The 24,071-nt window shown below is 51.3% G+C and overlaps 1 protein-coding gene across 1 annotated transcript in view; it reads right to left on the minus strand.

Moving 5' to 3' along the window:
* egfem1 (EGF-like and EMI domain containing 1) overlaps positions 1-23,191 on the minus strand; it is a 30,733-nt gene extending 7,542 nt beyond the window's left edge. The window contains exons 1-20 of the mRNA XM_084674812.1: positions 23,184-23,191; positions 22,338-22,472; positions 21,903-22,012; positions 21,686-21,790; positions 12,433-12,555; positions 10,539-10,661; positions 9,829-9,954; positions 9,419-9,541; positions 8,733-8,870; positions 7,714-7,836; positions 7,462-7,584; positions 6,883-7,089; positions 6,657-6,788; positions 3,581-3,709; positions 3,350-3,478; positions 2,978-3,112; positions 2,602-2,736; positions 2,243-2,371; positions 1,800-1,931; positions 1,503-1,631 (exon numbers count right to left, since the gene is read on the minus strand). Of these exons, the coding sequence (XP_084530938.1) occupies positions 1,503-1,631; positions 1,800-1,931; positions 2,243-2,371; positions 2,602-2,736; positions 2,978-3,112; positions 3,350-3,478; positions 3,581-3,709; positions 6,657-6,788; positions 6,883-7,089; positions 7,462-7,584; positions 7,714-7,836; positions 8,733-8,870; positions 9,419-9,541; positions 9,829-9,954; positions 10,539-10,661; positions 12,433-12,555; positions 21,686-21,790; positions 21,903-22,012; positions 22,338-22,472; positions 23,184-23,191 (2,494 nt within the window). The remainder of the gene's footprint in view (positions 1-1,502; positions 1,632-1,799; positions 1,932-2,242; positions 2,372-2,601; positions 2,737-2,977; positions 3,113-3,349; positions 3,479-3,580; positions 3,710-6,656; positions 6,789-6,882; positions 7,090-7,461; positions 7,585-7,713; positions 7,837-8,732; positions 8,871-9,418; positions 9,542-9,828; positions 9,955-10,538; positions 10,662-12,432; positions 12,556-21,685; positions 21,791-21,902; positions 22,013-22,337; positions 22,473-23,183) is intronic.
* Between the last annotated feature and the right edge of the window lie 880 nt (positions 23,192-24,071).

The following is a 24,071-nucleotide window of genomic DNA, read 5'->3' on the forward strand; positions in this document are numbered from 1 at the left end:
GAATGCAGTGCGGCCCCGCCCAGCCAGGGGAGCCTGGGCCGGCGCCTGTGATGTGGTGACAGTGGGCAGAGTTCCTTCACTCGCACATCTGGCCCCAGTCAAGCCTATAAAAGACGCCCGGGCACACTGCAAGCCAAGATGAAACATCCTCTGGTTACCACTGGCAGATTTACAAAAGAGGGAAAAGGGTTAGTGCCAACTTTCTTCCTCCTGGCTCCCTCTCTGTGTCTTCCCGTCCCTCAAACACAGCATGGCATGGCGAAGGCTTGCCCTGGGTGTTTGCGTTGGAGAAGTGAGCTCATGTCAAACATGTGCAGCGTGTCTGTGGCACATGAAAGCTACCGGCAGACCTGGTGATCAGATCACCTGCTGGGTCCTGAGCTGTGCTGTCAAGATCAGGAAGCCAGGAGCAAACACACGGCTACGTTTCAGCGCTCTGCGTCACGCACGCCGCCACCGCCTCTCAGCACGTTGGTGCTCGGGCCCCGCGTCTGGTTCCTATCGACTGGGAGGTTAGCTAGAGCCAGGCTGTCCAGTGTGTGTGTCTGTTGGTGTGCATGTGACGCTTTGTGTGCATTCAACAGCCACTCAGGGTGTTTGGTAAACAGAACGTGTTCTCTTACTGTTTGCTTTTGCACTGGGTGTAAACACTGTCTATACGCATGGCTGGTCGAGAACAGGAACGGAACCACCATGTTTATTCTCACGTTCTGCTGATTGCTGTATTTGACAATAAAAGACGGTAAGATCACAGACTAGGGACGAGTGGTCGTGATTTACAAAACAAGCTGGGCATCACGGCTGTCATCATTAGAGAAACGCTTTTCCGGCCTGCCAGAGTCTGTGATTGATTGACAGCTAGCTGACCAGCCCCCTCCTGGCCGGCTGTCGTGTGCGGCTGCACGTCTGGAAGTGGTTATGGCACCAGTCGCTGCCCGGTCCCTGCATTCCTTTGTCTCCAACGGGCAGTGTGCCAAACCATTCCTTTCATATCCATCCTGCATTACCTGTAAACACAGAGACTCTGTTCTCTTCATTGACCCAGTTTTTCTTGCCCATTCGGATATATTAGTTCCTCATTTGTGGTGGCTTGGTTGCTGAATTGGCCAGTTGGATTCTACAGTCTCATAACAGCTGGTTTTATTGTAATTTTTCAATCCATGGGTCTAAGATGACCACACACCACTGGTGGTTAACCATGTCTCCTGAATGCCTCCAGCTCCAACGCTATCACGTACAGTATGTGTCGATCATACATTCCTGAAGGTGGTGGAACAATACATCCCCCTTGTCATGACCTCTTTGTACCAGCAGAGGGCTCCACCGTGACTACGACATGTAACACTCTCCCAGACAGAGCTGAGAGGAAGGTCCGAGAGCTGTGTGTGTTTATGACAGACAGAGACACACAGACAGACAGACAGACAGACAGACAGACAGAGAGAGAGAGAGAGATCTCTCTGAGTACTGAGTAGGAATATGTAGACAGTCAGGTATCTTACTCTGGTCACAGAAAGTTCCGTTCCAGCCGTCTGCACACAGGCAGGCTCCGCTCCCATGGTCACAGCGAGCCTGGTGCTGACACTGGCACAGCGAGGTGCAGCCTGGCCCGTATCTCCCCTCCGAGCACTCTGACAGGGAGGAACAGGAGACCACATCAAACACACCCACTAATAAATCAACAGTCCTGGAAACAGTGTGTAAAAGAGGTGACAATGAGTTGCTAACATTGTGTTGTAATTGAACTGCATGTCCAGTAGATGGAGGTATAGACACAGAGAGTGAGGCGCGTGTCTTACTGTGCTGGCAGTGTTCCCCAGTGAAGCCAGCTTTGCACACACACACACCAGTCACAGGATCACAGCTCACAGAACTGGTCCCACACTGACACCTGCTGGAACAGCTCTCTCCCCAAAACCCAGCTTTACACGCTGGACACACACACACAGTACCCATACACATGCATGCACACGCACAAATAGTTAAAGGGGTTGCTAGGAAAAAAGAACACTTATTAACGACATTTTTTTAAATTAGATCATTTGTTCATAGGGTTTCGCAAACAAACTGCTGAACTAGCCACGCTGTGTATATCAAGCACCAGAACCATGTGGAAAACATGTTTTTGTTATCTTTGCTTTTACATCATTTGTTATTGTGTGAGTGTCAATCATCAAGAAAGTCATCTTGTTCTCCATCATTTCTGACTCCCATGAGATCAACTGGTTGTCATGGTTTGTACCTTCCTGGCAGAGTGATCCTGTGAAACCAGGTGTGCACACACACAGGCCTGTCTGCTGGTCACAGGACCCACCATTCTCACAAACACACACTGACTGGCACTGCAACCCCCAGAATCCCTCGGGGCAATCTGGAGATGAAAGCAGGAGAACATATGTGGTTATCTCTCTGATGACAATCGGATAAACATCTTCATAGTACTCAAACATGTTTTGGGTTGAAAACATAACAGGCCGTCGTTGTGCAGAGAAATGGCTGTTGAGAGTCTGTTGCTGCATCCAACTCCTCTGTACTGTATCTCTGCTGCTACAGTGTGGTGGCAGCCCCTCAGACAGGCGGGAGGCTGTCAGGTCATCTCACCTGGCTGGCACCTGTCTCCGTGCAGTCCTGCTGGACACTTCTGAAGACAGGCTCCACTCCGGGGGTCACATGACCCCTCAGCTGGGCAGTCGCAGCGCTGAAGACAGCCGTCACCAAAAGACCCCGACACACACTCTGGAAGCACACATCAGACAGACGCACAGGGCACTGGCTCAGGGTGGCTGAGGGGCAGTTCTCTGGGCGTATGTGAAGCCCTCTGGGACACCTGTCCCCCAGCATGCTGTGCCAGGTAGACTGTGCCAGGTACGCTGTGCCAGGTACGCTGTGCCAGGTAGACTGTGCCAGGTACGCTGTGCCAGGTACGCTGTGCCAGGTACGCTGTGCCAGGTACGCTGTGCCAGGTACACCCGCTCACCTTCCTCACACTGGGGACCATGGTGACCAGGCTTACACAGGCAGGTTCCGTCGCTGGGGTTGCAGCCTGAGGAATGTTCTAGAACGCAGTCACACTCCCTGGAGCAGCCGGCACCGTGGCTCCACCTGGGGCAAGCTGCAGCAGACAGCAGACGGCAGTCAGACACAGGAGACGTCTCTTTCTAGAGTCAGACACGGGAGACGTCTCTCTCCAGAGTCAGATACGGGAGACGTCTCTCTCCAGGGTCAGACACAGATGTAAAGGATAACCTAACCTCTGAGCAGTTCTCACAGGAAAGCCTCTGTGTTCTGTAGCTACACGGTCATGGTGCTGGTGAATGTGCCGGGCAGGGGCAGCTAGGTGGGTACTCACGCAGGTGACAGAAGCGTCCGTACAGCCCCGGGGCACAGAGACAGGCTCCGTACAGGCGGTGGCACCGACCGTTGTTGGGGCACTTACACCCCCGCTGGCAGCGCTGCCCAAAGTATCCTTGTGGGCAACCTGTCCCCGCGGCAACCAGACCAGACCATTCAGCAAGAACAGGGAGGGGGGAAAGGAGGTGTGTGTGGGGGGGGGGGGGGGGGGGGCGGGGGCAGTACCTACCGTCCTGGCAGAACAGGCCGAACACTCCGGGGGGGCAAACACACCTCCCAGACACAGGCTCACACAAGCCTCCGTTCTGGCAACGGCACAGGCTGTTACACGCCAGGCCATAGGTCCCCACTGGACATGCTGGGAGGAGAGAGGGGGAGAGAGAGAGAGAGAGAGAGACAGAGAGAACACTTTACTTCCACCATTCAACAGTGGTCCATGAAAGTGTTTGTTTCTTTGCGTTCATTTAGCTTTCTGGCCTTGTTAGTCCGGCCCATCTGGACCTGTGTAGTGTCGAGTGTTTTGGGTTTTTTCGTGTCAACATACTAAAATTGGGCTGCCCTGTGGATACGGGGAAAAGGTGGGATTACATTTTGTGTTGGATATTTCAGTTTGATTCTAAGCTATTAGTGCAGAATACAACACACTAAAGGAAGCAGTAGTAGGAGAAGAATGTCCATTCTGTTCTCAGGTGAAACAGACTTGCACCTCCAAGGCGTGTGAATGTGAGGCCTTGGCCTCGGGAGCATGTTTCTCCCGATGACTGATCACCTCTAATGGCTGTCTCCCCCCACGGCAGCAGTCCTCGTCGTGGGGTCCAGGCCAAACACACTCATTAATCATGCTGCCTGGAGAACAATGGCTGCCGGCCTCCCAACCAGGCGCTGGACATCCTTGGCTCAAGGCTGTGGGCCTTGGATCTCCTCCAGGAGAACACTGATGGATTTCCCTGATGGCCCTGTGTCAGGGCTGGAGCCCTCCTCCCTGAACCAGACCACCTCCTCTCTGAACCAGATCACCTCCTCCCTGAACCAGACCACCTCCTCTCTGAACCAGACCACCTCCTCTCTGAACCAGACCACCTCCTCCCTGAACCAGACCACCTCCTCCCTGAACTAGACCACCTCCTCTCTGAACCAGACCACCTCCTCCCTGAACCAGACCATCTCCTCTCTGAACCAGATCACCTCCTCCCTGAACCAGACCACCTCCTCCCTGAACTAGACCACCTCCTCTCTGAACCAGACCACCTCCTCCCTGAACCAGACCACCTCCTCTATGAACCAGACCACCTCCTCTCTGAACCAGACCACCTCCTCCCTGAACTAGACCACCTCCTCCCTGAACCAGACCACCTCCTCCCTGAACCAGACCACCTTCTCTCTGAACCAGACCACCTCCTCCCTGAACCAGACCACCTCCTCTCTGAACCAGACCACCTCCTCCCTGAACCAGACCACCTCCTCTCTGAACCAGACCACCTCCTCCCTGAACCAGATCACCTCCTCCCTGAACCAGACCACCTCCTCCCTGAACTAGACCACCTCCTCTCTGAACCAGACCACCTCCTCCCTGAACCAGACCACCTCCTCTATGAACCAGACCACCTCCTCTCTGAACCAGACCACCTCCTCCCTGAACCAGATCACCTCCTCCCTGAACCAGACCACCTCCTCCCTGAACCAGACCACCTCCTCCCTGAACCAGACCACCTCCTCTCTGAACCAGACCACCTCCTCCCTGAACCAGATCACCTCCTCCCTGAACCAGACCACCTCCTCTCTGAACCAGACCACCTCCTCCCTGAACTAGACCACCTCCTCCCTGAACCAGACCACCTCCTCCCTGAACCAGACCACCTTCTCTCTGAACCAGACCACCTCCTCCCTGAACCAGACCACCTCCTCTCTGAACCAGACCACCTCCTCCCTGAACCAGACCACCTCCTCTCTGAACCAGACCACCTCCTCCCTGAACCAGATCACCTCCTCCCTGAACCAGACCACCTCCTCCCTGAACTAGACCACCTCCTCTCTGAACCAGACCACCTCCTCCCTGAACCAGACCACCTCCTCTATGAACCAGACCACCTCCTCTCTGAACCAGACCACCTCCTCCCTGAACCAGATCACCTCCTCCCTGAACCAGACCACCTCCTCCCTGAACCAGACCACCTCCTCCCTGAACCAGACCACCTCCTCTCTGAACCAGACCACCTCCTCCCTGAACCAGACCACCTCCTCCCTGAACTAGACCAGGACCTTCAGATCAGTGAGTAGACTGGTCCCCAGTGTGAGGGTCTTCTGCCTGATCTCGCTCTATTCGTCGGGTTACGTTCCCTTTACAGAGCAGGTGGAGGGTTACGTTCCCTTTACAGAGCAGGTGGAGGGTTACGTTCCCTTTACAGAGCAGGTGGAGGGTTACGTTCCCTTTACAGAGCAGGAGGAGGGTTACGTTCCCTTTACAGAGCAGGAGGAGGGTTACGTTCCCTTTACAGAGCAGGAGGAGGGTTTCGTTCCCTTTACAGAGCAGGAGGAGGGTTACGTTCCCTTTACAGAGCAGGAGGAGGGTTACGTTCCCTTTACAGAGCAGGAGGAGGGTTACGTTCCCTTTACAGAGCAGGAGGAGGGTTACGTTCCCTTTACAGAGCAGGAGGAGGGTTACGTTCCCTTTACAGAGCAGGAGGAGGGTTACGTTCCCTTTACAGAGCAGGTGGAGGGTTACGTTCCCTTTACAGAGCAGGTGGAGGGTTACGTTCCCTTTACAGAGCAGGTGGAGGGTTACGTTCCCTTTACAGAGCAGGAGGAGGGTTACGTTCCCTTTACAGAGCAGGAGGAGGGTTACGTTCCCTTTACAGAGCAGGAGGAGGGTTACGTTCCCTTTACAGAGCAGGAGGAGGGTTACGTTCCCTTTACAGAGCAGGAGGAGGGTTACGTTCCCTTTACAGAGCAGGAGGAGGGTTACGTTCCCTTTACAGAGCAGGAGGAGGGTTACGTTCCCTTTACAGAGCAGGAGGAGGGTTACGTTCCCTTTACAGAGCAGGAGGAGGGTTACGTTCCCTTTACAGAGCAGGAGGAGGGTTACGTTCCCTTTACAGAGCAGGAGGAGGGTTACGTTCCCTTTACAGAGCAGGAGGAGGGTTACGTTCCCTTTACAGAGCAGGAGGAGGGTTACGTTCCCTTTACAGAGCAGGAGGAGGGCATCGACTCTCGTTGCAGATTGAGGACAGAGTGTGATGTCTGACTGGCTGCAGGCGACGGGGAGTGAGATGGTATCAGGTTTTCTGGGTGTGTCAGGTCTTACTCACTCTGGTTACAGGTGGTCCCAGTCCAGCCGGCTGTGCAGTCACACCCCTCCTTGTCCTGGCTGCACACCGCCCCATTCTCACAGTCCTCACAGCTCACACTGCAGTCCTCACCAAAGGAGCCCTCTAGACACACTGACACACACACACACAAACACACTACTGTGAATCTACATAGACACACAACACAGTATGCTGCCCTTTAGGGCTTCCAAACTATCTACTGTACCTGTGTGGCTGAGCAGTTTCAGTTCTCCTGTAGAGTCTCTCTGAAGCTCATGGTCCAGCGCATAGGGAGAGAGCAGGGCTGCTGAGTACTGCAGCAGCTGAGGGGGGTGTCGGAACAGCAGATCTGGCAACCTGTGCACCTCCAGATCCTCTTCCTCCTCCTCTTCATCATCATCATCATCCCCATCTAGGTCACTATCATAGAGAGCTTTAAAACATACAGAAACATATCACACAGTTGATTCCACAAATGAAACCAGTATGATGTAAAACCCTCACTGTGAAAATCCTGAAAACCCATTTCTGCCCCGCGCTGCCACTACTGTGTTAGAGCATATATAAAGAGATATAAAGAGCATATATGAAGCAATTACATTGCTTTTCCTCCAGCACACCTGATTCTAATGAATGGGTTATCAATCTCTGTGGAGGCCTGGTAACGACCATTCATTTGATCCAGATGTGCTGGAGCAGGGAAACATCCACAACACACAGGACAGTGGACCCTGAGGGCCAGGGCTGACCTCCCCTGCTGTAGGGGGCACTGTAGGGACTCAGCCCGGGCCTGGCCTGTACTCACGAACGCAGGCCCTCTGGTCCTGATCCAGACTGAAGCCCAGCCGGCAGGAGCACTCGTAGGACCCCAGCGTGTTCACACAGTGATGTTCACAAGCAGACTTCTCCGACAGGCACTCATCAATGTCTGACACACACACAAACAAACACGCACACACAAACAAACACACACACACAAACAAAACATGGTTTAACAGCTTCCATACCCCAGCAGATACAGAGGGGGGTTTATACATGTGGCCGCCTGCCTGCGTACCAGTACAGCCACAGCCGTCTGTGTCCAGTCTGAAGCCGGCCCTGCAGTTACACTCGTAGCCTCCGGGGGAGTTCTTGCAAACCTGAGCACAGCACGCCTCCCCATGCTCGCACTCATCACTGTCTAGGAGCACAACAGGGAGTGGGTTAGTCTGCACTGTACATGGAGGGAAAGAGAGGGAGAGGGAGAGAGGGGAAGGGAGAGGGAGAGAGGGGGAGAGAGGGAGGGGAGGGAGGGAGAGGGAGAGGGAGAGGGAGAGGGAGAGGGAGAGGGAGAGGGAGGGAGGGAGGGAGGGAGGGAGGGAGGGAGGGAGGGAGGGAGGGAGGGAGGGAGAGGGAAGGAGGGAGAGGGAGAGGGAGGGGGAGGGAGAGGGAGAGGGAGAGGGAGAGGGAGAGGGAGAGGGAGGGAGGGAGGGAGGGAGGGAGGGAGGGAGGGAGGGAGGGAGGGAGGGAGGGAGGGAGGGAGGGAGGGAGGGAGGGAGGGAGAGAGGGAGAGGGAGAGGGAGAGGGAGAGGGAGAGGGAGAGGGAGAGGGAGAGGGAGAGGGAGAGGGAGGGAGGGAGGGAGGGAGGGAGGGAGGGAGGGAGGGAGGGAGGGAGGGAGAGAGGGAGAGGGAGAGGGAGAGGGAGGGAGAGGGAGGGAGGGAGAGGGAGAGGGAGAGGGAGAGGGAGAGGGAGGGAGGGAGGGAGGGAGGGAGGGAGGGAGGGAGGGAGGGAGGGAGGGAGGGAGGGAGGGAGGGAGGGAGAGGGAGGGAGAGGGAGAGGGAGAGGGAGAGGGAGAGGGAGAGGGAGGGAGAGGGAGAGGGAGAGGGAGAGGGAGAGGGAGAGGGAGAGGGAGAGGGAGAGGGAGGGAGAGGGAGAGGGAGAGGGAGAGGGAGAGGGAGAGGGAGAGGGAGAGGGAGAGGGAGAGGGAGAGGGAGAGGGAGAGGGAGAGGGAGAGGGAGAGAGAGGGAGAGGGAGAGGGAGAGGGAGAGGGAGATGGAGAGAGAGGGAGAGGGAGAGGAGGAGAGAGAGAGACCTACCTATGCATGTCTTCCTGTCCTCTGTCAGGTGGTAACCCTGGTTACAGGAGCAGAGAGGTCCGTTGGTGGTGTGTTCACAGTGGTGGGAGCAGCCGCCGTTCTGTTTCTCACAGCTGTTTACTATCTCCATCTCAATACCTGGAGAGACACCACACTGTTTACTATCTCCATCTCAATACCTGGAGAGACACCACACTGTTTACTATCTCCATCTCAATACCTGGAGAGACACCACACTGTTTACTATCTCCATCTCAATACCTGGAGAGACACCACACTGTTTACTATCTCCATCTCAATACCTGGAGAGACACCACACTGTTTACTATCTCCATCTCAATACCTGGAGAGACACCACACTGTTTACTATCTCCATCTCAATACCTGGAGAGACACCACACTGTTTACTATCTCCATCTCAATACCTGGAGAGACACCACACACAAACACAAACCCCTGTGATGTGGGGGAACATCAGGATGATTCTAAGGGCCCTGGTCACACAGGGGGCCCAGCGGAAATACTCAGACTTTCTTGCATGATTTAGCTTTTTGGGCCTGGAGTACACATTAGGGGGGCCGAGGGGCCCTGTAACCCCAGCAGCACCCTGCATGTGCCTGTAGGGCTACCTTCAGTTACCACCTCACCACAAACGTGCGAGAGAGCGTGTGGCTAGCTTTACTCACGGTAGCACTGCTTCCCGTCTGCCCCCAGGTCAAAGCCAGGCTCACACACACAGAGGAAGGAGCCCGGGGTGTTGACACAGCGATGGGCACAGTGGGCGTGGCCAGAGGCGCACTCATCTACATCTGCAACGGGAACAGCAAACAGGTCAACAGCGGCAAATACACGTCTGCCGTAGACACTCCAAATATGTGTTTTACTCTGAAGAGTATGTCATCTGGTCTCCTCCTGTCTCTCTGCAGATACACAGGTGGTGGTGGCCTGGAGTATTTACGGACCCAGCATACCACAACACACACATTTATACACACACACACACACACATGTATACACACATGCGCTGAGCAAGTTAGGTCCACTCTGACCAGCAGGCTTCAAGGCCTCCAGGCGTGTCTGCTGCGTGCTCACTCACCCTGGCAGTGTTTCCCATCCTGCTGCAGCAGGAAGCTGTCTCTGCACTCGCACCTGAAGCGCTCGCTCCCCAGGTCGATACAGCTGTGTTCACAACCGCCGTTCTCCACAGAGCAGGACGTCACAGCTTCGCCAACAAGTAAACACTAACGTCAGACATAGCGAAGAGGCTCACAGTTTCCTTTTAGTATCCATTGGGTGAATTGTTGGAAGAATGGTCACTCAATTCCCTGTGAGGAATCACTCTAATGAAGAATGACATGATCCTTGACTTCTGGGTAAGTCAACAGGAAAAATTCTTCCCATTTGGCCAGTGGCTTTGGTCATGTGACCACTGCATTTTGGCAGTTGATCATTGTGTCTGTGTGATCTAGATGGATATAATAATGAAGAACTACAGGAAGTGTTAAACAGTGTTCACACCTCATGAACTCTAAAGTTACCCTGGGATTATGGAAAATATAAAAAATTGTAAATGTGTCCATGTTTGAGCTTTCCCAGTGCGTACAGCTGGTCTAATGGTCTATCCATCCTGGTTAATCTCATTGATTTACTCCTGTGCTGAATGATGATGTCAGCACTGTGCCGCCTGGATGCCCCAAACACAGACATGAGGATGCAGAGCCAATAAACGGACTTAACACTGATGACTTCTACAGACAGCTGGTTAGCCCTTCAGTCATTCAGTTCAATGTCATGTAGTTTACTCACCCAGACAGGTTCTGCCGTCAGAGTGCATCCTGAAGCCCTGTGAGCACTCACAGTGGTATGACCCAGGGGTGTTAACGCACTTCTGCTGGCAACCTCCATTCATCTCCTCGCACTCATTCAGGTCTGCACAAAACATGAACGTTGGTTCATGTTAACCAAGCCCTCTTAGCAACAACAGACTTTTTTGTTGCTTCTCAATTCAAAGATCATTCTCACCCTTGTCTCACATTATTTTAATTTTTTTACTCTATTTCCAGATACCAAGGAAGTCATTTTTTCTGTCTGTAATTTTGTAAATAAATACATGTCTGTATACATACTGAGGTTGTGGCTAGATGCAGCACGGCAACCTTAACTCCTCCCTCTCTCACTCTCCTCCTCACTCTCACCTGCAGCAGGTAACTGACACCCACGCTGTCTTCATGAGCAAAGTGCAGGTGAGTTATTTTCCTGTGTGTGTCATGTGTGCGTGGCAACTGCAGGACAGGGGGCAGGAGAGGAGGCAGGGCAGGAGGCAGGAGAGGAGGCAGGAGAGGAGGTAGGACAGGAGGCAGGAGAGGAGGCAGGAGAGGAGGCAGGGCAGGAGGCAGGACAGGAGGCAGGACAGGAGGCAAGAGAGGAGGCAGGAGAGGAGGCAGGACTGGAGGCAGGAGAGGAGGCAGGACAGGAGGCAGGAGAGGAGGCAGGACAGGAGGCAGTACAGGAGGCAAGAGAGGAGGCAGGACAGGAGGCAGGACAGGAGGCAGGACAGGAGGCAGGAGAGGAGGCAGGAGAGGAGGCAGGAGAGGAAGCAGGACAGAAAGCAGGGCAGGAGGCAGGAGAGGAGGCAGGAGAGGAGGCAGGAGAGGAGGCAGGACAGGAGGCAGGAGAGGAGGCAGGAGAGGAGGTAGGACAGGAGGCAGGAGAGGAGGCAGGAGAGGAGGCAGGGCAGGAGGCAGGACAGGAGGCAGGACAGGAGGCAAGAGAGGAGGCAGGAGAGGAGGCAGGACTGGAGGCAGGAGAGGAGGCAGGACAGGAGGCAGGAGAGGAGGCAGGACAGGAGGCAGTACAGGAGGCAAGAGAGGAGGCAGGACAGGAGGCAGGACAGGAGGCAGGACAGGAGGCAGGAGAGGAGGCAGGAGAGGAGGCAGGAGAGGAAGCAGGACAGAAAGCAGGGCAGGAGGCAGGAGAGGAGGCAGGACAGGAGGCAGGAGAGGAGGCAGGACAGGAGGCAGAAGAGGAGGCAGGAGAGGAGGCAGGAGAGGAGGCAGGACAGGAGGCAGGAGAGGAGGCAGGACAGGAGGCAGGAGAGGAGGCAGGACAGGAGGCAGGACAGGAGGATACACACGTGGCAGACAGCAGCATGCGCTCAGGAGAGGAGAGACAGATGAGATAAAGTACCTGACAGCCCCTCCAAGGACGTCGGGTTTTACTGCACATCTGGACAACACATTTCACATGTTCTACCTTCTGCATGTTCCTCGCTCTGCTCCAAATGGCGTTGGTGGGGGTGGGGGTAGGGGTAGGGGTGGGGGTGGGGGTAGGGGTGGGGGTAGAGGTAGGGGTGGGGGTGGGGGTGGGGGTAGGGGTGGGGGTAGAGGTAGGGGTGGGGGTGGGCTAACTTCTTTACTTGGGACTTGTGGCAATGTCCCACTCTACAGAGACCCAAAATCTGGTTTAACAAACAAGCTAAAATAAGAGTTAAGGATGAGAGGGGGTCAATGTGTGTTCAATGTGTGAACAATGAATGTGTTCAGGTGGACAGACTGAGCCAGGGAATTCCCAGGACTCAGATAGGGTCAGCTTCTCCCTTCCAGGTCTGTCTGTTTGTGTGCTAGCCTGCTCTGCTCTTATCTTCACCTTACCCCCCCCTCCCCCCAACCACACACACAGCCCAGATGGTTTGCCCGCCTACCTTGGCAGGCCCTGCTGTCCGGCCCCAGTCGACTGCCCTCCGGACACTTGCAGTAAAAGCTGCCAATGATGTTGCAGCAGGATCCTTCACAGCCTCCGTTTTCAGTTGTACACTCGTTGACATCTGCAGAAAAAGTCAAGTCAGACTTTCAATCCTGAACAGTCAGAAAAAAAACATGGATCTTTTGCGAGAGATTAAGTTTATAGCCTCTGTTCCAGTAAACCTTGGTGTAGGAAGACCCTTGTATCTCAAGCATATGGGCAGACTCTGAGAACTGACTGCTGAACACTTTCTTCCATGGCTTTTTAGATGTCTCCATTTCCCTAACAAAGGAGCAGCTCCAAACTTTTTTTTAAACACTTGTTTTTCAAAACCTTTTTTTTTTTCAATAAAAAATGTAAAATACTTTTTTTTCAAAACCTTTAGTCAAAAACGTTTCAGCGTGTTTGCTCTCTCTGTGTCTGCAAAGCTCCTTCTTCCTCCTCAAGGTTCTCTTTCGGCTGCTGAGGCTAAGTCATGAACCCAAAATCCTACCAAACCAACAAGGCCATTCGATCAGTTTGCCACAGAACTTGTTGCAAACCCAGAAACTGTAAGTGTTCACATTCTTTCAACCCAAACTGGGACAACATGCCACAAAGTCGTCACAATATGGGAACTAGTGTCAGAACAGACCTTGGGTGTGACAAGTCTCTAATGGCTGTCAAAGCAATCTAGTTCAGCTTCACACACTCTCTGGCCCTCTAACACCACCACCCCCATCTCACAGCTGGCCAAATATCTTCCTTACATTGTTCCATGGTACCTTCCTCCATTGGGTGATGCAGGTCATACTGAAGACGGGGGGATCAGATGGCTGAGCGGTTAGGGAGTCGGGCAATTAACCAGAAGGTTGTTGGTTCGATTCCCGGCCATGCCAAATGAAGTTGTGTCCTTGGGCAAGGCACTTCACCCTACTTGTCTCGGGGAGAATGTCCCTGTACTTACTGTAAGTCACTCTGGGTAAGAGCGTCTGATAAATGACTAAATGTAAACGTAATCATAAGTGTATGTCTACATGTGACACTAAAAAGACTGTATGTGACCCTCAGACACACACACACACTCCATCCATCACTCCAAACACACACACACACACACTCCATCCATCACTCCAAACACACCGACACACACTCACCATACAGACAGACAGGCACACTGTGTCTGTCAGTGTCGGTGAGGTTTATTCCCTTTAAGAGGTGTTGTTCTGGTATATCAGACAGGCCAGTGGGTAGAACACCCATCCCTGATGGTCATTATGCTCCATTATTACCACCACCAACAGAGCCCATCCAGAGACAGTTTTACCCTGAGATGTGGTCACCTGGACTAATGAGGCGGCAGGACCGATGCAGAGGAGGGCGCACAAGAGAAGGACACACGTATTAACAAATAACCAAGCTGTGTTTCAAGGTCACGCTTGCTGTAACACAATGCTAAAAAAAAAACACAAAGTAGCAACGACAAATCTTTCGACAGTTTGCGGCGCATTTCCCGCATAGCCTCAGAAAGCAAGGATGGGTCGCCATGGTTTCATCTCAGGCCACACCCACGCTTGGTTTCTGAGGCCAGACAGTATCCAGTGCGGGAGAAGGTAAGCGAGGTTGACCTGACTTCTTCAACCTGTCAAAAAACTCCAGACACTCTCACTCAGCCTTTTACCACATTCCTCTTTATTTGGGGGTAGTGGGGGCGACTTTCCCGCCTCAGACTGATCGTGCATGCACTGCTCCATGTGCTCATGTGAAGGTCATCCAGGTCTCTGATCCCGTGACCCCTCAGTCCAGGGGGGGCCCTCTTTGATCCCGTTGGGACTCTCTGTAAAAAGCTCTCTGTATAGAGCTCAAGCCCTCCATCATCAGCCCCTCAGAGCCTGGGAGAAGGGAAATCAGCCTGACAGCTGACAGGTTCATTCAGCCCGTCGAGGCACCAACAGGAGGCTTGAGAGCTGTGGCCGTCAAGAGGCGGGAAGTCATTCATTGTCCAAAGCAGGAAATGCAGAGTTCTTAACCTCTGTCTGACGCCCACTAACATTCTATGATGGTGACAATTCCTGTCGTCAATGTAAGGGGGATGTGGAGTCTTGGGTTCATCAAACCCATGCGTGTGAGACTGGGTGAAATGCTTCGTGAGTTGCAAGAATGTGGTCAGTCTAGTCAAGTGGACATGCTCAGGGGAAATCTGTGCTCAGAATATCTCTTATGTCAAACACCAAGTATTCTTGAATTATAAAATGTAAAACAGTACGTAGTATACGTACAGTCTAAACAGTCATATGAAACCATTTGCTCTGTGGAATGATTCTGGACTATCATCCAAGACCACCAAGTGGATCACATCTAGACATTCATCTATAACTTCATTCTGAGTAGTGTTACAACAGAGACAATATTTCTACCACTGACTCTAATCACACGATTAATGTTAATCAAACAAATGCTCGATATGTCACTGTAGTGCCCTTACAAATAGTCAGGTGAAGAGACCATTTTATGGGACACACACATGCACACACACACATACATACACACCTACATACATACATTCCATCACTTTCTAATAATGTGTAAAGGGGCCATTTATACCTCTGGGACACCATTATATAATTTAGATGCAGTCATTCATGTTTTCACATCACAGGAAAGTCATTGTATAAATCTATAATGAATGAAAAGTGTTTCTCCCCTGATAGAATCTGAAGAATGGTGATAATGGCTTCCCATCAAGCCACGAGGGAACAGCACAGCTGGTGGAGCACTCTGCTGTCCGCTCGCTCTGCTGTCCGCTCGCATGCACGCTCCTCAGTTCCTCAGAGAAATTATCCCTGCTAACATCATCGAAGGGTTATTGACTTTGCCTGGTGACCCCCCACCCCCCACCCCAGGAATGATCCTCAGCCCCCCCCCCCACCCCCCACCCCAGGAATGATCCTCAGCCCCCCCCCCACCCCACCCCAGGAATGATCCTCAGCCCACCCCCCACCACCACCCCAGGAATGATCCTCAGCCCCCCCCCCACCACCACCCCAGGAATGATCCTCAGCCCCCCCCCCCCCCCCCCCCACAGAAGACTCTGGTTTGAAGTGCAAGAGCATAAAATAAATCAGCTGTTTAACTCCACTGCAGGCTCCTTCTCAGTGCTGTTGCTGATACCAGACAACTCCGAGCAGACACGATGACCAGACCTTGCTTGGTGTTTCTGTACATTTTAAATTAAACCTAAGAGAAGGCTACACTTTACTGCAGTACTGAGTTCTCACATCAATCTGTTATGCTGTACACTCTCTTAAGTGTCAAGGAAATATCTGGAAAGAGTTCTGGTACTAACAGAAGAACTAACAGAATATGATGTGTAGAACACTGTTCAGACAGGCCACAGTCAGTTTGCTTTAAAGCAGTGATCAATTATGATTGGAAAATTATAGCCTCATAAAGAAATCATATTCCAGTGCTTCAAGTGAGGAAAATGTACACTTTACTATGTTAATTCCACCCTTCACCATTGAATCAATTTAATGAACGTGACCCAGTTACTCATTACCCAGTATTGTAAGATTTTTGTAGTATCACCAATATTTGAGACTTAAGTCTTAAGTCTTTCAACTAAAAACTTTTCAGAGGTTGACTAACTTTTCCCCGTATCGTAAACTCTTCCAATCACAACAGTCTTGAGTCGCTCTGAGTGAGGGATCCTGTTCCTATAGAAACCACCCAGGTTCAGTTTCAGTGCTGTATGTCAGACAACCTGGCTCTACACTGTGCAGTCTATCTAGCACACCTTCAGACCGTCTGGCTCGGAGCAGGGACGGCATGTTCCTCATGAGGAACCGTCACCTGGACGCTCCATCCTCTCCGACTCCCAGGGAGCTTGGGTTCCACGGCTCGAGTCCAGAACACCAGGAAAGACCATTTCAGGTCCAGTGTGCCAATTCACAGAACTCCAGTACTGTACATGTTCTCTGGATGACTCACTGAGCTCAGGAAGTTGCTCAGTGACTGATGCCTAATGAGATAGACAGACAGAAACTTTAGCGTTCTGAAGGTAGATTTATGTTTCAATTCAAATCAGTTATTTGTACAGTCCTTTTTACAAGCGATGTTATTGCGGGCTTCAAAGACGGCAACTATATTGGCACCTGTAATCAACCCTAAAACCTTAAAGAATGCAACGAAACATTTTCAGAGATAAAAATGGAAGACATTCCTCTAACATCCCATCAGATGCTGCTGGGTCTGTTGCCTGACAGGTCATGATTACCCACAATCCACAGCAGCGAGCTTGTTAATGCACAGAAAGAAAAGAGGAAACATTTGTGGACGTGTTTCAGATGGAAGTCCCTCACCACATGGGAGTCATTACCTTCCTGTAAAGCCTCTTCCTGTCTTCCGCATGCTCCAATTAAATACTCTGAGAGTTAAGGCCGTCCACCTTCAGTCTGCTGTCAGCATACTGTCAGCACAGTTACACACAGTCCCCTCTCCTATCAATGGAATGACGTTCCCAATGTAACGCTCGTGCTGTCGTGGCCTTTCACTGTCCCCTTTCTCTGCTGAGACATATAGACACACATCGTAAGAGCGAGCAAGCGATGTGCGCATCTTTCCGAACCCCCTGTCTGAGGAGGAGATCAGACAGCTGTGCGTGAGTCATCCTCACCTTCCCTGGCTCCAGCGTCTGCACCTTCTACATCCTGTCGGTCAGTAAAACACAGTGGCATCTGCATCTGTGACTTGGCGCGTGTCGAGCTGTTACTTTGTTGTTTTCTGAGTTCTACCAGAAGGTTCCGACCACCATCTTTCCCCCCAAAAGCCCAGAGCTCAAACCAAAGGTGGCTTTTTTAAACAGGCAGACATTCATCACTGTCAAGAAAACAGACCAGACTCGACTTATGAAAAAGGTTATTCGACTGTAACGCTTAAACGTTTTTACAGTTGTAATTGAATGATGCTTCTGAGGATTCATCTTTCATTGCTAATGTTGAGCACTTGAAAAGTCTGGCCTTTCGTTTTCAGTGTTTGCTGCGTAAGATACAAGACACTGGACTACAGGTACTGCAAATTACTTCAGGAAATTGTCTGTAGGCTGAAACAGGTAAAACATTTAAATAAGCTTTTCATTTCTAGATACAGCTTCACTGCCATACCATGGAATAACCATTATAGAAGTGTAAAGACATAGAATATCACATGATGTTTTGATAAGTGGAAGATCATTTCTGGGTTCCCTCAGAGGAATAGTCTAGTTATTCCTGCCATGTTAGAAGCAGTTCATTACATCTTTCATTCACAGAACTTGTGGTTGGTGTTAATTTGACATGTACGTACACTTCAATAGACTTGATGCTAAACCACTGTGACCAGTCACGCTTTCCTAGCTCAGTCCAGATGTGACTGGTCCTCAGATTATCATTTTAATACTTTTTTAGTTCTTCTAGACCAACAAGTTGTCTCACCACAGACCAGCGAATCCCCAGGCATAACAAGTTTAGACAGAGCGCTGATCCCAGGCATAACAAGTCAAGACAGAGAGCTAATCTCAGTTTGAACTAGCAGAGACAGAGCTGTTTAGAGGCATGCTATATCCTGCTGTGAGGAGGAGGACCGTGTCTCAGTGTTACCAAGCACCACACAGCAGGGCACTCTGCACACAACACACAGCCTCAACAAAGCCCGTCTGAACCACCATAACTACAGCTACAGCACCAAATATGTCTTCATTCAAGCCCAGAGTGCTGAGAAGATGAAGGAGACAAGGACCACATCTGGAAAGATGTTGCTTTTGGCATCGTGTCATTTACATTTAGTCATTTAGCAGAAGTTCTTATCCAGAAAGACTTACAGTAAGTACAGGGACATTCAACCCCCGAGGCAAGTAGGGTGAAGTGCCTTGAAGAGAGAGAGAGAGAGAGAGAGAGAGAGAGAGAGAGAGAGAGAGAGAGAGAGAGAGAGAGAGAGAGAGAGAGACAGAGACAGAGACAGAGACAGAGACAGAGACAGAGACAGAGACAGAGACAGAGACAGAGACAGGCAGGCAGAGGCCAGCAGTCCTTGGGGACCACTTGGGGACAGACAGACAGACAGACAGTGAAACACACAGACAGTGAAACACACAGAAAGACAGGCGGACAGAGACAGACAGAGAGAGATAGAGAGAGAGAGAGAGAGAGAGAGAGAGAGAGAGAGAGAGAGAGAGAGAGAGAGAGAGAGAGAGAGAGAGAGAGAGAGAGAGAGAGAGAGAGAGAGAGAGAGAGAGAGAGAGAGAGAGAGAGAGAGAGAGAGAGAGAAAGAGAGAGAGAGAGAGAGAGAGAGATAGAGAGAGAGAGACAGGCAGGCAGGCAGAGGCCAGCAGTCCTTGGGGACCACTACGGCAGATGTATTTGTAACGTGAGGCCCATGGTTCTCAGGTGGTTTTGCCTGCACTGTGGCTGCAGGATTCCAGTTAAAGAGAAACATGCTTGCGTGTTCATGACATGGGGATGACATGCTGACATATGTTATGTACATTCCAGGATCAAGAGCATGCATGAGATCCCATAAATCTATACTTTGGGTAGCTCTCTCCCTTCCCTCTCTCCCTTCCCTCTCCCTTCCCTCTCTCCCTTCCCTCTCCCTTCCCTCTCTCCCTTCCCTCTCTCCCTTCCCTCTCCCTTCCCTCTCTCCCTTCCCTCTCCCTTCCCTCTCTCCTTCCCTCTCTCCCTTCCCTCTCTCCCTTCCCTCTCTCCCTTCCCTCTCTCCCTTCCCTCTCCCTTCCCTCTCTCCTTCCCTCTCCCTTCCCTCTCCCTTCCCTCTCCCTTCCCTCTCTCCCTTCCCTCTCCCTTCCCTCTCTCCTTCCCTCTCCCTTCCCTCTCCCTTCCCTCTCCCTTCCCTCTCTCCCTTCCCTCTCTCCCTTCCCTCTCTCCCTTCCCTCTCCCTTCCCTCTCTCCCTTCCCTCTCCCTTCCCTCTCTCCCTTCCCTCTCTCCCTTCCCTCTCCCTTCCCTCTCCCTTCCCTCTCTCCCTTCCCTCTCCCCCTTCCCTCTCCCTTCCCTCTCTCCCTTCCCTCTCTCCCTTCCCTCTCTCCCTTCCCTCTCTCCCTTCCCTCTCTCCCTTCCCTCTCCCTTCCCTCTCTCCCTTCCCTCTCCCTTCCCTCTCTCCTTCCCTCTCCCTTCCCTCTCCCTTCCCTCTCTCCCTTCCCTCTCCCTTCCCTCTCTCCCTTCCCTCTCTCCCTTCCCTCTCTCCCTTCCCTCTCTCCCTTCCCTCTCCCTTCCCTCTCCCTTCCCTCTCTCCCTTCCCTCTCTCCCTTCCCTCTCTCCCTTCCCTCTCCCTTCCCTCTCCCTTCCCTCTCCCTTCCCTCTCTCCCTTCCCTCTCTCCCTTCCCTCTCCCTTCCCTCTCCCTTCCCTCTCTCCCTTCCCTCTCTCCCTTCCCTCTCTCCCTTCCCTCTCCCTTCCCTCTCCCTTCCCTCTCCCTTCCCTCTCTCCCTTCCCTCTCCCTTCCCTCTCTCCCTTCCCTCTCCCTTCCCTCTCCCTTCCCTCTCTCCCTTCCCTCTCTCCCTTCCCTCTCTCCCTTCCCTCTCCCTTCCCTCTCCCTTCCCTCTCTCCCTTCCCTCTCTCCCTTCCCTCTCTCCCTTCCCTCTCTCCCTTCCCTCTCCCCCTTCCCTCTCTCCCTTCCCTCTCTCCCTTCCCTCTCTCCCTTCCCTCTCTCCCTTCCCTCTCCCTTCCCTCTCCCTTCCCTCTCCCTTCCCTCTCTCCCTTCCCTCTCTCCCTTCCCTCTCTCCCTTCCCCCTCTCCCTTCCCTCTCCCTTCCCTCTCCCTTCCCTCTCTCCCTTCCCTCTCTCCCTTGCTATATCTCTCATTATTTTGCTCAGTTATCTGCTGCAGATACTGTATGAAGGCATAAAGGCATTTATCTGGCATCTCTGTCATACAGTGGTCCTGTTCAAACCCGCATGCATGCGATTGACACCAAACTTTCTTGGTTTTTTTGTGGTTCTTCTGCAGTCCAGCCTTTTTGACACGATCCAATAACAATGGATGTAAGTGCATACAGTTGGCTTCCAATAAGGGGTGTTTTCAAACACATTGAAGACAAATATTTTGAAAAAGGAATTGTGCTTAGTAACCCCGTGAAATGAAACTTTTCGCACGTGTTTAACAGATCACAAGGATTTGGCCAAAAGCAGAGAGATGAGCCACTGTGCTATAGTGTCATGGGTCTGGCTATGGGAGTGGAGGACACGTGATACTCTGGGAGAAAGAGTGAGAAAAAATGTCAGAGGAGAGTAGAGTGAGGGCTTACAGAAGGAATCAAAGACCAACATTTTAAAAATGCTATCTGTAAGTTTCCGCTGTTTGGTTGCGTTAGAGTTATGTGTGTCAACTCTCAGTACCTTCCCCTGTGCTCACACTGTCGAGACATTGTGACCCAACTAGCTTTAGTCTTACAGTAATAAACAAGGGACAGAGATACCCACACAAACACACCCACACAAACACTAACACCCTCATGTGAACCTTGTAAAGAGAGAGCAACAAAAAGCACAAACCCTGGACTGTCTTCCATCTTGCTTCCTCCCATAGAGGGTCTCAGAGGGGAAGCAGGAAGCAGGAAGCAGGAAGCACATCAGCTGGCCTGACAGTAAGCTCACGTGAGGAGGCTCTTGCGTCTTAACAATATGACGTGATGAATAAAGTTGCACGTCCAGGAGTTTGGGTTGGTTGTTAGACCAGTGAGCAGTACCCTGTCCTCATTAGGATTTAAGAACGTAGGTCTACACAGGACGTTGGCTAGGGAGCCCCTGGCACTAGGCTTCAAAGGACCCAGAGGCCAATTTCTTCAAGAGTGCAGTTCTAGCACCGTTAATGACCTAACACCTCCCACAGAGCAGCTTCTGCCAGCCCCAGCTCAGGAGAGACACGTTCACCGGGTTCAAAGTGAAAGCAGAAGGTCTCTACTACAAACCATACACATTTTAACAGCACTGCCAGGACTTAATGATTAGGACAGACCTCTGGCATAATCTAGGGCCCCTTGGAAACAGGGTGAACTTTTGAATCGTTGAGTTAGTTCAGATCTCGTCTTACTGTAAATACAAAGACCGTGTTTCGGTCTTTTCGTCCAATGACTTGTCAGTCTTTCGTGACACCTTTTTGCTTCTCCCTTTGTGTCTTATTTTGTTGACAAACAAAACAAAAACGTCACAAGTTTTCTTGTGTGTGTGTCTTTTCTCTATTTTCTTACCATACTGGCAGCGTGTTCCCTGGAAGCCTTCAGGGCACAAGCAGACCTGATCCCCGCTTTCAGCACACCTGCCACCGTTGAAGCAGGTGTCAGCACCGCACACCCCTGCAGAGCACAGGAGAGAAACATGGTTCTTCAACAGCAGCGCCGAGGAGAACAAGGGCAAAACACAGCTTGGTGGTCGGATTATGGACGAAAAAGGTTTGTGTGAACTCACTTTGCAGACAGCCCCTCTCTTCTCCCCTCTGGCTCCACCCGGGGCAGCATCGATACACGGTGTGAAGCTCCATGCTGTACACCTGCCTGTAGGCTGTGTAGTACCCGGTCCTGAAGAGGACCATGCAGGTTAGAGGCCATGTCTGGCAGGAGAGACACAGAACAGCAGCGATGGCCTGACAGACAGAGACACAGACAGACAGACAGAGACACAGACAGACAGACACAGACAGACAGACAGACAGACAGACAGCTGACAGACACACACAGACAGACAGACAGACAGACAGACAGACAGACAGACAGACAGACACAGACAGACAGACAGACAGACAGACAGACAGACAGACAGACAGACAGACAGACAGACAGACAGACAGACAGACAGACAGACAGACACAGACAGACAGACAGACAGAGAGCTGGAGGGTCTCACCTCCTCTCGTAGCCCAAGCACCAGCGATGGCCCGTGCATCCTTGCTTCCAAACCTTGGCCATCCGTGTGAGGGCTTGGACACACGGCTGGCGGGCGCTCAGCAGGGACATCTCCTGGTCGGCGCACACATTAGGCCTGCAGACGCACAAAGATCAGTGCTATCAGATGAACAGAGCATTGCAGGGGGTCAGATGGCTGAGCCGTTAGGGAATCGAGCTGTTAATCAGAAGCTTTCAGGTTCGTACAAAATGACGTTGTGTCCTTCGGCAAGGCACTTCACCCTACTTGCCTGGGGGGGGGGGGGGGATGTCCCTGTACTTACTGTAAGTCGCTTGGGATAAAAGTGTCTGTTAAATTACCAAATGTAAATTGCAGATGCCACATTAACTAAATAAGGAACTCTACAGTGCGTGTATATGCACAGTTTATGGTAAGCTGTCTGGACAGCTATTCAATTAGTCATCTGTTAGGCTTATACTCTCCAAACCATCTGGCTTGAATTTCAGGATTTTTTACAGCAAGTATTGGGCTCCTGCTTTAATGTTCTGAACGTCTCTTACTTCACAAAGTACACAGGTGCAAAAATGAAAAATCGATTTACAGAAGCCTAAGCTTATTTCAATTTAAGCATGGAGTCAGGAAAGAGTGACGCCTAGAGGAGCTCTCGAAAGTTTAAATATTAATAAAATACATATAACCGTATATTAGATGAAATCGCAATACCATATTAAGAATATACTAATAGCCTGTAAAAGTAAAGTACTAAGTACTAAAGTAAAAACGTAAGTACTTTTTTGTGCTATGATCAATCAATATTTTGGGTAAATTACCGCAGTTTCCACTTACATGTCCATTTGTAACTCTGCTGATGCGATGCGCGTAGTCTCACATGATATCATACCCAAAATCAAAATGTGGAACAACATTATTCAATTGTCTATTCAGAAAATGTTACGTATATTAATCCATAAGGTATCACTTCGTCCTGCGACAATGTTCTAAGGATTCCAGAGTCGACCGGTCACATGAACACAGAGAGAGCGTCCTTGCCTTCACTACACAATCACCCAGCCAATTGGAAGCTCGGTAGAAAGGTATTTTGTACAGTCTGCCTGAACAACCTTCTCTGAAACTTTTAGACTTGTAAAAGCACACTCGAGATCGTGATAAATGCACCAACAGGTTTTTTACATGATCAATGTATTCAAGCTCAGAAAACATGAACACAAATAAATTTAAATACGGTGTCACAGCAACATCAAGTAGCCTACTAATTAAAATATGCAGGCTAGCCAATATCAGATGAAACCAAAATGAAACCATACAAATTAAATGTTACTGTAACTGTCAGGACAGGAAAGAAAGGCATGAAAACTCAAATGTTCACTCAAAAAAGTTGTAATGATGTTAACTGATCAAACTGAACATAGCATATCCATGCAATAATCAGCTCAGTAGGTTACCTTGTGCAGTTACCCAAATGTATACTTGTTATTTTTAAAGATATTTTGGCTTTTATCGACCTCACAGAGACAGTTAGAGGTAGACAGGATTCATGAGAAGGAGAGGGGGGGAACATGCAGAAATGGCCTGAGAAGGAATTGAATCACCCCCCCCCCCCCCCCCCCCCCCCACCCCACACACACACACACACACACACACATATACATACACACACACACACACACACAGGACCGGAACTAGTTTGTTTTTGGTAGTGCTGCCGATCGAGCT

The sequence above is a fragment of the Hypomesus nipponensis genome, chromosome 15 (genome assembly GCF_054491055.1).
Source record: "Hypomesus nipponensis isolate SF chromosome 15, ASM5449105v1, whole genome shotgun sequence".
NCBI lineage: Eukaryota > Metazoa > Chordata > Actinopteri > Osmeriformes > Osmeridae > Hypomesus > Hypomesus nipponensis.